Here is a 13,288-nt window from a genome sequence, read left to right on the forward strand (position 1 = left end):
TTAATTATGTGCTTCAAAAAGCATGTAAAAATAAGTTCCTTACACTTTAAAATTGAGCTCCAGGACTCTATTTTTTAAAGGAATCAAACAGATATCTGGCAAATAAGTTCTTTAGGAAACGCTTAAGTTCAGGAAAGCTTGTTGTCCTCTAAAAAGCAGAAGGATATGATCAAGGCCCGTTTTTACCTTATGTATCTTCAGATTTCTATTGGTGAACTATTAGAAATTTAGTGTGCTTTGCTGTTATCTTTTTTTGGGTCTGCTTTTATCCTTCATATTTTTTTAGCAGTAATTTTATGAAATTAACATGTAACTTTCTTTGTGTTTATTTAAACTTTTTCCAAAAGCATTAGTGTTTCATGGTTTCAAGGTGGATAAAAGTGACATAAAAAATATAGATATCCAGTTTTTAAATATATTTGATGAAACTTTGGAGGATAAAATTTTCTTTTGCAATGATACTGTTTTATTGAGATATACCATTGTTTAATGGTGTTAGGATCTTTAAAAATTGTTAAATTATTATCATAGCATATTTTATGCCTCAATATTATTTTAAATATTTCTTCAGAGTCAAATTAGAAAAGCTAAGAATAATGAGGTCATGTCTCCTTTGAGTTTTAAAATGAAATTGTTGATAGCAAAGCAACTTACAAACTATTACTAAGCCTATCGAAAAAGAATTGTCTTCTATTAAAGTTTTTCTTTTTAGTCTTATCTTTTAGTAACCACCCTTTTGACACTTTCTAGTTTCCCGTGTATATGCACACCCTATATATTACAGAGAAAGCGTTTCTGGAAAAGGGACTGTGCACTGAATTAGTGATTTTTTATGGTTTTGACTGGTCTTTGTTTCCATATTGTGCTGGTTATTCACTCTTTTACCCCCTGAGGACCATTCTCCTCTGGTTTCTGTTTTGTCTTGTAGAGGCTGGCCTCTAGGGACTGCATGATCTGGGCTCCTTTGCCCTCTGGCCTCTGGTTGGATTTTAGACAGTGAGTGCACCAGCAGGAGATTACGAGGGTGGAAGAAGAAAGAAAAGAAAAGGAAGAAAAGAAAGTCAGAGTATCTCTTTCTCCTGCTCCCTCTGCTCCAGTGCATTCCTGCAGTGGCTTCGTTTTTCAGCAACCACAGCTCCTGTCAATCAGGTCCTCTTCTACAGCTGTGGCTTGTATTGGGCTATGGTGACAATGTTCCCTCCACTTGACCCCTTCAGGCTTAGGCGTGGTATTGCTTTTCCATTCTTGCTTGTTCTTGGTGCCTCATTATATCTTATTGATTCTCTTAACCTGTCCACATTTCTGTAAATAGTCTCTTCATTGAATTCGCTTCTGATGAACTCTTCTGAGTGTGCCATCTCTTTTCTTGCTGATACCCTGACTAATTCACGTACCTGCTTGGGACCTGATTTCATTCTTGCTCTTGACTTCCATGAAAGAGTCCTGAGTAACTATCATGGACTCCCTTTCTGCTTACACCAGCTCAGGTTGGGTCTTTGTTACTTCACCAAGAGGGACATAAATAGTAAACTTTATTGCTCAATATTTTATTTTATGGAAGAACCTGAACAATTAAGATTGCCTACTGCATTAGGCCTGGCTTCAGCTACACAAAGATGACCAAATATTTTGTTCTTCCCAAATGAAGTAATTGAAAAACTTATCGTCCACAAATTCAAGGATATGCATGTGTATGTGTGTGTGCACGCATGTGTGTGTGATATACCTAAGTGTGTATATATTTCACAGTATTTATATGTTTGAGAAAAAGTCTGTTTCAAATAGGGACATATTCTTACTACTTGATGGTAGCGCAGCCTTAACAAAATTAATTCAATTATCTTGGGAAAGTTTTCTGGAGAGATCCTCCTTTTTGCAATTATGACAAGTAGGCAATAGTGCTTTTCCCCCTTTTATTACCTCTTCATACCTTTCAGCTAAATATGTACTTGGTCCCTCCCCCCACTTTTAGGAAAAGTAATCCATGGTAGAAATTTAGAGGGATGGTTGCAAAAAAATCTTTTTTGACTTACTCTTTAAAATGGAATGAATGAAAATTATTTTCTGAATGAATTTTAGTCCAGAGTTGACAATATTTGCCAAGTGTTCTAGTCTCTGTCTTCTTCAGATTTTGTGGTCTTCTATATTAAGAAATCTTTCTGAAGCAAGAGCAACCCATCAGCTTATCTTCGTGTAACAGAAAAGGCAAAGTTTCAGTTAGTCCAAGACATTCAGGAATCTATTTCCATAGAGGATTTAACTTGATCTCCTCACCAGTGGTCAGTGTGACAGTTTGCACCTTGTTTCCTCATGCCTCCAACACCTCTTCTCCCTTTTTCTAGCTGGTCTCTCTGCTTCCACCTTGCTCCTCTGCAGTCTGTTTTCCCTATAGCTGCCAGAGTGATTTAACATGCTCTAACCCAGCATGTCATTCCTGTGTTCTAAACCTTGCCGGGCTCTGCATTTCACTAAGAGTAGACATCGAAGTGCTAGCAGTGCTACCGTGGCCTGTCCCTATCCTTTATCACCCCTTTGACCTAACCTCCTACCTCTCCCCCTCCCTCCCTCCGTTTGGACCCCTCTAGCCTCCTGCTGTTTCTTGAATACACTACCTGGAAAGTTCTTCACCTAGATATAGCTGCATAGCTCTCTTGCTTATCTTCCTTAAATCTATGCTCAAATCTTACCTTCTCTGTGAGGCTTACCCATTCCCCATTCCCCTGCCACTTGCCTCACTACCTCTCTCCCTTTTCTCTTCTGCTTATTTATCCCCATAGCACTTGTTGCTGTCCAATGTTTCTAACATAGTATATGGTGCATTTGTTATTATATGTGTATTGTCAGGGTTCTTCAGAGAAACAGAACCAATAGGAGATATATAGATATATATATAAGAGGATATTTGTTACAGGAATTGGTTGACATAGTTATGGAGGCTGAGAAGTCTCAGGATCTGTTCTCTGCAAGCTGAAGAACCGGGAAAGCCAGTGTTATAATTCAGTCTGAGTCCAAAGGCCTGAGAACCTGGGGGCTGCTGATGTAAGTCCTGGAATTGGAAGGCCCAAGAACCAGAAGCTTTGATGTCCAAGAGCAGGAGAAGATGGAAGCCCTAGCTCAAGAAGAGAGAGAATTTGCCCTTCTTCTGCCTTTTTGTTCTATTTGGGGGAGCACTGGGGAGGGAGATGAGGGATGCCAATGGATTGGATGGTGCCCATCCACATTGGTGAAGGCAGATTTTTTTTACTCAGTCTGCTGATTCAAATGCTAATCTCTTGCAGAAACACCCTCACAGAAACACCCAGAAATAATGTTTTACCAGCTATCTGGGCATCCCTTAGCCCAGTCAAGACACATAAAATCAGCTATCACAATATCCAAGCTCCATGGGGGCAAGGATCTTTGTCTCTTTTATTTACTAATGTATTTTAAGCAGCTAGAACAATATTTGGTGCAAAGAAGTCACTCAATAAACATTTGTTGAATATGAGTGAATAAAAACATGAATGAATTAATATCAGGTTGAAGGTCTATTTTACATTTTAATTTTTGAGATTATAGAGTAGTCATGGAGTCTCTTTCCAAATTATAGCAGCCTTTTGGGTAAGTAATCCATAAGGAGTCACCAAGAAGACTGTCCTTTAGTGGAAAAGATGTACAATCTTACATGGGTCATAGAAATGGCACTTTGATTGCCTACTATCATTAGACAAGATAACCTCAATTTACTTATCAGGGACATTTATTTCCTATTTCTACTTTCCACTGAAATTGAAGCACGACAGCTGCTCATGTCTCATTTATTTTCTGGTGGAAATTCTTATAGTAGGGTGTGTATGGGGAGAAATCCTTTCCCACTTTGAACCTATGTAGTCTTCGTGCCTCAAGTGTTTCTTCCAATACAGTTTCACCTCTGCCTGAGGATGTTAGCAAACATATAGAATGTGACTTTTCCTTCATTAAGTTCATGAAAGAAAGTTTTTCTTGTGGCTCAGTCTCAGATCCCCCTCAGGGTGGTTGACTTTTGTGTTGACTGAGACGGAGCCCTCCAACCTTCTTCAACCTTTCGTTCCCTGAGGAAATCATTTGTAATACTCCAGGAGTATTCTTGTTCTTTCTACCGGAGAGGCTGAAGGACCCTAGGAAATAATAGCAACAGTGTTTGATGCCTTTAGGCATGTATATATCACCCAGGAATTGGGCAGTCTCAGGGACTGCTTTTCGGAAAATCCGGACAAGAAATTGGACTTTTCCCCTCCTTTACTTCTTTAATAAAGAATTGTTGCCTAGATCTAGTATCTTCTTGAGAATTTTAATTGTTCTTGTGAACCTCATGGTTGGTACCTTTTAACTAGAGATTCCTGGGTTACTGAGAAGCTGAGGGTGCCTATAAGAGCAGCACACAGGTCTCTTTTGGTGTCATTTACCAGTTTCTTCTCTCTTACTTCCCTCACCTCCCAGTTCACTGAGGTTTACAAGCCAAATTTGCCCTACTTCATCATGCTCATGGCTTTGGTTTGTGAAGTCCAAGGGAGTGACTTCACTAAAAGTGTTCAACATTCTTTAATGGGATCATTAGTTAATTATATGATTATGGAGGCTGAGCAATCCAAGATCTGCAGTTGGCAAGCTGGAGACCCAGGAGAGCTGGTGGTATAGTTCCAGTATGACTCTGAAGGCCTAAGAACCAGAGAGCTGATGGTGTAAGTTTCATTCCAAGTCTGAATCCAAAAGCAGCAGAAGACCGATGTCCCAGCTTGAAGACAGTCAGGCAGAGAGAAAGAATTCTTTCTTACTTAGCCTTTTGTTCTATTCAGGCCTTCAATGGATAGGAAGAGGCCCACCCATGTTGAGGAGGGCAGTCTACTTTACTCCGTCTAGTGATTCAAATGTCAATCTTATCCAGAAACATCCTCGTAGACAACTGAGAAATAATGTTTAACTAAATATCTGGGCCCATGGTGCAGTCAAGTTTACACATAATATTCGCCATCACATCCCCTTTATCCCCTCCCCCCAGCTCCTGGTAACCACCATTCTACTTTCTGTTTCTATGAGTTTGACTATTTTAGATATTTCTTATAGTGGAATCATATAGTATTTGTCTTTTATGATTGGCTTATTTCACTTAGCATAATGTCCTCAAGGTTCATTCATGTTATAGCATGTGCTATAATATAAATGTGCTATAATATAAACCTGTATAAAAAGGGTTAATTCCTTCTTTTTTAAGGCTGAATAATATTCCATTTTATGTATATATCACATTTTGTTTATCCATTCATGTGTTGATGGCCCTTGGGGTGCTTCCACCTCTTGGCTATTGTGAATAGATGGATGTACAAATATCTCTTCAAGACCCTGCTTTTGATTCTTTTGTATATTTACCCAGAAGTGGGATTGTTTGTCCATTAACTTTTATCACAGAACATGAGTGTTCTAATAGGTGCCTTCTGGGATGTTCTGCATTCTAGATACTCTTTTTTACCACTAATTTTCCCTTGATAATCAAGACCAATTGTCCTGGTACAGAAGGATCTTCTTTGCTCTTTGGTTTCCTGGCATGAGGAGCCCAGAAATGACCAGGTGACATTCTCAGCTTCCATTTTAATAGAACCATTGCTGTGTCCTATGGTGGAAATATTTCTCCCTTGGAAATTAAGACTTAGGTAAATAAAGCCCATAGTTTCTGGGATGGGAAGCAGACATTTCACTAGTGGATCATTAGGTGTAATAGTGAGAAGAGCCACTCACATTTCCATCATTTGATTCCAGGATCTGTGAATCCTGGCTTCTCCCACACAGGAATTCTCCTGTGTGGGAGAAGCACATCCTATAGTGATTGCTGACTCGGAGTACATACTGTATCCTGGAGGATATTATCCTTATTCCATAAAATGTTACCATCCAGGCAGTGCCATGAATCTTCAAAAGACCATTCTACTATTCTATATGTCAGCTACTTCAGAGTGATGGGAAATGTAGTAAGACTGGTGAATTCTATGAAAATGAGCCCACTTCCACACCTCATTTACTCTGAGTTCCTTGGTCAGAAGTAATGCTATGTGGAATACGTAATGGTGAATAAAGTATTTTGTAAATTCATGGATGACAATTATAGCAGAAATATTATGGTCAGGGAAGGAAAATCTCTATCTAGAGTAAGTGTCTACCTTAGTAAGAATAAAGCATTGCTTATTCTGTAATGGAAGTGACTTAGTATAATCAACTTGCCACCAGGTGGCTGGCTGAGTCCCCTAAAGAGTGGTGCCATATCATGGATGTAGTGTTTGTCTTTGCTATTGATGGATTTGACACTCAAAAGAGGTTGTAATCCTATCAGTCTTGGTGAATGGAAATCCATGTTGCTGAGCCCATATATTACCTCCATCTTTGCTGCCATGACTCTTTTGTTGTAAGGACAACAAAGATGAATAAGGTGGCTGGAAAAAGACTCTGGCTGACATCCACAGAATGCTTCATCTTGTCCTCCTGATTATTGAGAGCCTCCTCTACTGAAGTTGATCTGTGCACAGTACCCATTTAGAGAGGTCTGTTCACATACTCTTGCCCAGACCACCTTGTTACCGGTTTTCTAATTATGTTCTTTTAAAGTTCCTGACCATTCAACCACAGTGTTAGCTACTACCCATGAATTGGTGTGTATTTGTACCTTTGGTCTTCTCTCATTCCAGGCAAAATGATAGTTAGGTCCATTACTTGAAGTTCTGCATACTGGGAGGGTTTCACTTCACCACTCTCCTTCAGGGCCACCCTTGAGTGGGGCTGTAGTGCTGCAACTGTCTACTTTCGAGTAGTGTCAGCATATCGTACAGAACCATCCATATAACAAGCCCATTTCCCCCCATTAGTCAACTAGTCATAGGGAACTTTCCTTGGGTCCAGGGTGTGGGTTAAGAGAGAAGAAGCAATGTAACAAGAATAGGGCCCATTGGAATCTAGATTACTTGCTCATGCCACTTACTTGTGCCTTCAGGACTTGTTGAACCCAGTTTTGCGTATAACCACTTTCACTTGATGGAGTCCTCTTGTGCATGCCAGAATTTATGGGTTGGTGGATCAGAGAATAACCATTTTATGATAAGCAACTCAGGTAACGTGGTAAACTGGTGGCCATACATGAAGTATCTGCTGAAGACCAGTAGCAAGTCTAAAGCTGATTTTCAAGAGGAGATCATTATCTGTGGAGGATGACTTGCTTTGTTCCAAAACCCTACAAGTTTACACTGTGGTTTACCTATAAGGACCTGCCAAACTTGACCTGCTTGAATTGAGCAGTCAGAATGATATCATCAATTTGGTAGAGAACTAAGTGGAACATGTGATGCCTTCTGGAATGAAGAGGAGATCAAGATTTCTACTGACTAGATTATGATAGAGGGCTAGAGTTGAAATAGCTCCGAGAGAAGGCAGTGAAGGTATATTGCTGGCCCTGGCAGCTGAAAGAAACTATTTTGGTAGTTTTTACTAAACGGATAGAAGAAACAGCTTCATTCCAATTGCCGGGAAATGCATCTATTTGCTCCAACAAGGAAATTACATCTTTAACTGCAGCTGCAATTGGAGTCACATGTGATCATGCTCCAGTAATTCACTGTTGTTCTCTAAGATCCATCTGTATGCTGTATAAGCCAGACAGGTGAGCTGCGTGCTGAGGTGATTGGAATCACCACCCCTTTATCTTTCAGGTCCTTAACAGAGGCACTAATATCTGTAGTCTCTCTAGGTATGTGGTATTACTTTCAATTTACTATTTTGGTAGGTAAAATTTCTAGTGACTTTCACTTGCTTTTTTCCTGTTTGGTTTTCCTCTATAAATCCCTCCCTCCATGGGTCAGGTAACCGAAATATGGACATTGTGCCAGTTTCTGCATTTGTCTTTTCTAACTATGCATTCCAAACTGGGGAAATAACTATGAAGTGGGTTCTGGTACCTACTGGGCCCACTGGAGATGGACCTTAGGCAAAACTCAGTTCTTCACTGATCTCCGTAAGCTCCTACCCTAACTAGTGAACAACAATAGTATTTTGGATCTCCAGGAATTAGTGTCAGCTCACATCCAGTGTCCAGTTATCCCTGAGAAGTGTAGTTAACTCTCCTTCCCTGGTGTATGGTCACCCTCGTGAATGGTCCCATGTTTCTTTGAGGAAGACTAGGAGGAAGATTTACAGTATAATCTTTTGGCAGTATGTTAGGGTTCCTAAATGGGACCCATCCTCTTTGTTCAAGGGGCACTGCATCTGCGCACTAGCTCAAGTCTGAGAACTGGTTGAGGGCCAAGACTCTCTTTTGTGTTGATTTAAGTCCTACTTCTGGTAATCAGACTTAGAGCTTTTCTACTTATACAAATCAGGTAACACTTAAGTAGAGTGCCTATTTTAGTCCTAGGAAGACCAGGATCAGTTAGCCAGTGCCAGCAATCTCCATGGGAAAAACTGTTTTGTTTATTGCTTTGATTCCACTGCCCATTATAGTAACCATGTCCATTTTGTCTCTGGAAGTTAAGTAATACCACTTGGCCTGTGTCACCGGAGATCCCATCATCTTCATTGAATTCAAGGAACCCAGCTTGATGGGACCGTTTCCCTCTGTTACCCATGACCTTGTAGTAACATAGAACTTATCAAAGATGCTGGGGTTCCCCTCACCTTGGTAAAGAAAGTGGTTTTTGGACTCTCCCAGGAGACATAGTTAGGGAGTGGGTGCGTAAGCAGGACTTACATAATACTCTCCATATGTTAGAAAAGTTATGAGCCGTTTTCCTTAAAAGTCCAGAATTGGCACCAGTGTTTGCAAGTTAATGAAGAAGTTTGTTTATGATCTCAGTGAATAAGATGAGTTAATATATAGAATGTAGTCTGAGTTTGAAAAGTATAATTGCCAGAAAAATGTTTATATTTAGTGCTTTTAAAATGAAAAAGGAATTTTCTTAGTCATCAATGTATTAAATGTTTGGATTTCTCAGGTGAAAAAACCCATTTGAATGTTATTTTCTGTGTTTTACGGTGTGACTAAGAATCAACATTAAACAACAGGATTTTTTTTTCCTATTTGTTTTGAGGATGACCTTGACTACTCATGTTCTGTAATAGATACCTTTAAAAAAAAGCTCAATCTGTTGTCTTATATTTTCTCTCCATTATTTCTTAATAATTCTCCCCTTTTGGGGTCTTGGAAGAGACTTAAGTAGGTAAGAGAGTGGTTGAGAAGGTGGAGGAGATAGGCTCACCTCATTCATTACAACTTATTCTTTCTACTGTGGAACTATAGGTTACTGAGGTAATAACATCAGCTTGAAAAACAGTGATTTACCTGACTCACATAAAAATATTTAGTTTTTGAGATTGTTTAAAAGGAAACATTTAAATGTAGGGCTTGGAACCTTTTCTTCTACCCGACTCCTTCCTGTAGTCTACTAATTCAAAGAAAAGATTTGCTGAGGTATACCCAGAGTTGAAACATACTTAAAAATGAGAGAGAGATATTGAAACAGGCATCAGTGATGTGAGAGTATGGTCTGGCATCCGTGTATAGAGACACACATGTTTAGGGAGAGGGACAGAGAAACTCAGAAGATTTCAAGTTGGTGTTGTTGAAGTGTAAAGTGTTCTGACATATTCTGTTCTTGATTTGGACTTTGACTAGTGAAAAGCTCTTTATGACACTGTTCAAATGTTTTTTTTACTTCTCTTTGTGTGTGACTTTTTAGACCTTCCTCTGCTAGGATAATTTTAATAGTCTATTGTTTTTTGGGCCATAGTTCAGTGATTAGAATATTATTAGGTTAAATCCAATTAGTCAATAAGTTCCTGGGTCCTGAGTGGCCCTTTCTTTTTATTTGTAAGCATTTTGTTACGTTAAGGGACCAGTAAGTATTTCCTTTTGTAATAGATGTGGGTGGGACATAAAGCATACTTTGTACTACAACTGAACTTTATTGTATAAACATTTTCAGGCAAAAAAACTTTATTTTATGTAGAACATAAGAATGTGCATGAGTTTGTAAGGAGAGGGCATTTTGTCTCCTTACCCCTCAACACTCATATTAAGATGATTTTCTTCTGAATTTCTAAGAGGAAGTTTTCTCCCTTACTGTAAAAGCCAGCAGATTTCCCGAGTGTCCTTGAATGATTTATTTACGGCCTACTTGTGTAGTAGCAAAAGAAAAGAATTATACATTACATTTTTTTTTTATCTTGTGCAAGAGAGCAATTTTAAAAAAATATATTTGGTAAGACCTTTAATAAAATTTTTAATGAGTTGTCTTTCCAACTCATAGTCATTACAAAGAGCACCGTCTCCTCCATTATCATGGCTCCAAGCAGCGTTTTTTTCACTCCTAGCTGGGAGGATATGTGTTGTTTCCATATTACTTTGGGTTTTTCAGTTAAATATTTTTCTTCTGTTTAAGATAATCTGAGGTGTACTCATACTTAAGATAGTGTTTAAATTATAACTGGATGAATGTAATAAATTTATTAATAACATTTTGTCTATGATTAAAACACTAAATATCATCAGTACTCTGAGATGAATAAAGTTGGTCTATCATTAACCAAAAATATTTTCTCGTTTCGTCCTTCTTTCTTTCTTTTATTATGGCTTTCCCCCCACAACCCCCCAAAGTTCCAGCAATTGAATACTTGAAGAATGAATGAATGATTTCATGTAATTATTTGTTTATTATCTCTCCTCCCCCTTTTTTTTTTTGTGAGGAAGATCAACCCTGAGCTAACATCTGATGCCAATTCTCCTCTTTTTTGCTGAGGGAGATTGGCCCTGGGCTAACATCCGTGCCCATTTTCCTCTACTTTATATGGGATACTGCCACAGTACGGCTTGACAAGTGGTGCGCCGGTGCGCGCCTGGGATCCGAACCTGTGAACCCCAGGCCACCGAAGTGGAATGCGCGCACTTAACCGCTGCGCCACCAGGCCAAAAAAGAGGAGGCCGCTCTCCTCCTCTTTTTTGACTGTAAATTCTATGAGGACAGAAACTACACCAGTCTTGTTCACCTCCATGTGTCTAATGCCTAGGATTAGTACATAGTAGGAATTCAGTAAATTAGTTGAATGAATGAATCAATGGATAATAAAACATATATTATGAATACTTCTTTTAAAAGTTATCTTTGTTGAAAATGAGTTTCTTGTCTGTTGGAATATTGTAAAACATGGGGAGAAATTATAATAGGAAAAGAAAAATATTTTTAGTAAGAATGTTTTTAAATTTGCTACTTGTTTTTTAACGGTTAAAGAGTAGTACAATAAGTAGTCAATTTAAAGTGGTTTCTGAAACTAAACTTTTGATTATTTTGGATTAATATTTTGAACTACGTTTGACCATGTGACCTTGATTAGCTGAATTAACTTATGGCCCAACTAAATTAAAATAGTTTGAGGGCATAACATGGAAATACTCGTATTTTTACAATGAGTATCAGTTTTAAGGGTTTTAATTGAAACATGATGTGAGCCTATGTAGATAATAGCATTTTTATTATTTATTTGCAATTGTAACTTGAGAATTTTAAGGATTGAAGAATATTTCCAAGCATAACAGAAAATTATGTGTTCTTGGGTTCAGAAATTATTATTTAAGCAAAATAGGCCTGACTGATCAGAAGCACAAGGACCAAAGTAAGTGTACGTAACTCTGCAAAACAATGTTAATATAAACTATTTATTTAATTTTTGGGTAACAGGTATGTACAAACACTTCAGTTACTTAGAAGATAGGAAAAAGAAAGAAAAAACAAAGAGCTCACTACTAACTACTATGTGGACCTTGGTAAGGTACAAAGTAGCCATAAATTTGAACTTGATATATTATGAACTTAATTTGACCACTTGTTTAGAAATGCTATTTTATGCTTGGTTCTACAGCAGTACACTTTGGAGAATAAGATTCTACTCAATGTTTCGTAATGTCTTTTCAGCTCTATCTAATTGTCGTATCTCTGTTACTGTTTGCTTAGCTTTTGTCTCTTTGTGACTTTAAGGGCATGTTTTCATCCTATGTTTTTCTCTAGGCATCCATAAGGACAAAGATAAACCTCCCAGCTTCTCTGTTGTCCTTGAGACTTTGAGACGTACCTTGACAGATTACCAGAACAAGCTGGAAGATGCATCTAATGAGGTAACATTGCACTGTTTGGCTCCACACATATAGCCTTCGGCCTGCAGCAGTCTGTATGCCTTCCTTGTTACAAAGGTCAAAAAGATTGGGAATGTTGAATTGACAGCTTCACAGATACAAAAAATAATAAATTGGCTGTCACTGTTCTTTCTTTAAGTGTGGCCTAAAGTCGTGTCTCACTTAGGTTTTTGTAACTCTTCACTCACACTATTATTTTCAAAGTTATAAAGACTCTCACTTCTTAGTCTTCAAAATTTATCTATTTTAATTTAACACAAAAGGTATGAAAGTCATTGAAGTTAATATGTGTCATATTTAAATGTTAATGTTTTTTATAAAATTGGGAATATAGTGGAAATTTAGGTTTTGTCAATATTTTAGGTTAAGATTTCTGTAAATTGTGGAAGTCAATAAAAAAGAGAGAAGTTAGTTTTCATTCTCTAGAGGGTGTAAAGTGTTAGAAGTTTTTAAAAACAAATATCCGTTTGATGTAGCCTGGAAGTTTTTAGTTTGCTGACTGAAAAAGCTCATGCTTCTACTTATCTTCTCATTTGTATTGTTTATGTGGGTTTATTGTATTGTTTATATGTGTGGGTTGATAATTTTCTTGAGTATTAAAATATTTTATGAATTTATGCTTTAAAAATTGAAGGATTTGCTTAGTTACATCTTGTCATATTAGAGAATATGAAGTAATTAAATTAAATACAATTAGCTAGCAAAATAACAAACGGATTGAACCAAAAACAAGCTACATAGCATGGAATTTCGTGTTTATACTTCTGTTTATCTGTTTCTTTCATATAAATTACAGTTCACATTTCAGAAGAGGCTTATTTTGCTCTAGTTTACTAAGATGAACAAAGAAAGAAAAGTGAGTCTTCTTAATACCCTCTGTAATTGTTCAAAGGCATAAAAGAAAGTAACTCTTGAAATAATTAAATATCTATAAAGAACAAATATTGCTAAGTCTTTCCCAGTGAGGCAAGACAACTTGTATTGTTAGTAGTTTATGAGACTCTTCTGAGGCCTAGGTCTGAAAGCTGCGGGGTAACTGGGAACATATTACCCACAGCGAATTGTTATTTGGGAGGATGAATGTCACATGATCCTCAGCACAGTTGAAAAGTC

The 13,288-nt window shown here is 37.8% G+C and overlaps 1 protein-coding gene across 3 annotated transcripts in view; it reads left to right on the forward strand.

The window, feature by feature from the left end:
* The window catches only part of CCDC171 (coiled-coil domain containing 171), a 300,588-nt gene that overhangs the window by 96,850 nt on the left and 190,450 nt on the right, over nt 1–13,288 (forward strand). For all 3 annotated transcript variants that reach the window (XM_058565834.1, XM_058565832.1, XM_058565833.1), the window contains one exon: nt 12,051–12,157. In XM_058565834.1, the coding sequence (XP_058421817.1) occupies nt 12,051–12,157 (107 nt within the window). The remainder of the gene's footprint in view (nt 1–12,050; nt 12,158–13,288) is intronic.

Source organism: Diceros bicornis, chromosome 22, assembly GCF_020826845.1.
Source record: "Diceros bicornis minor isolate mBicDic1 chromosome 22, mDicBic1.mat.cur, whole genome shotgun sequence".
NCBI classification, from domain to species: domain Eukaryota; kingdom Metazoa; phylum Chordata; class Mammalia; order Perissodactyla; family Rhinocerotidae; genus Diceros; species Diceros bicornis.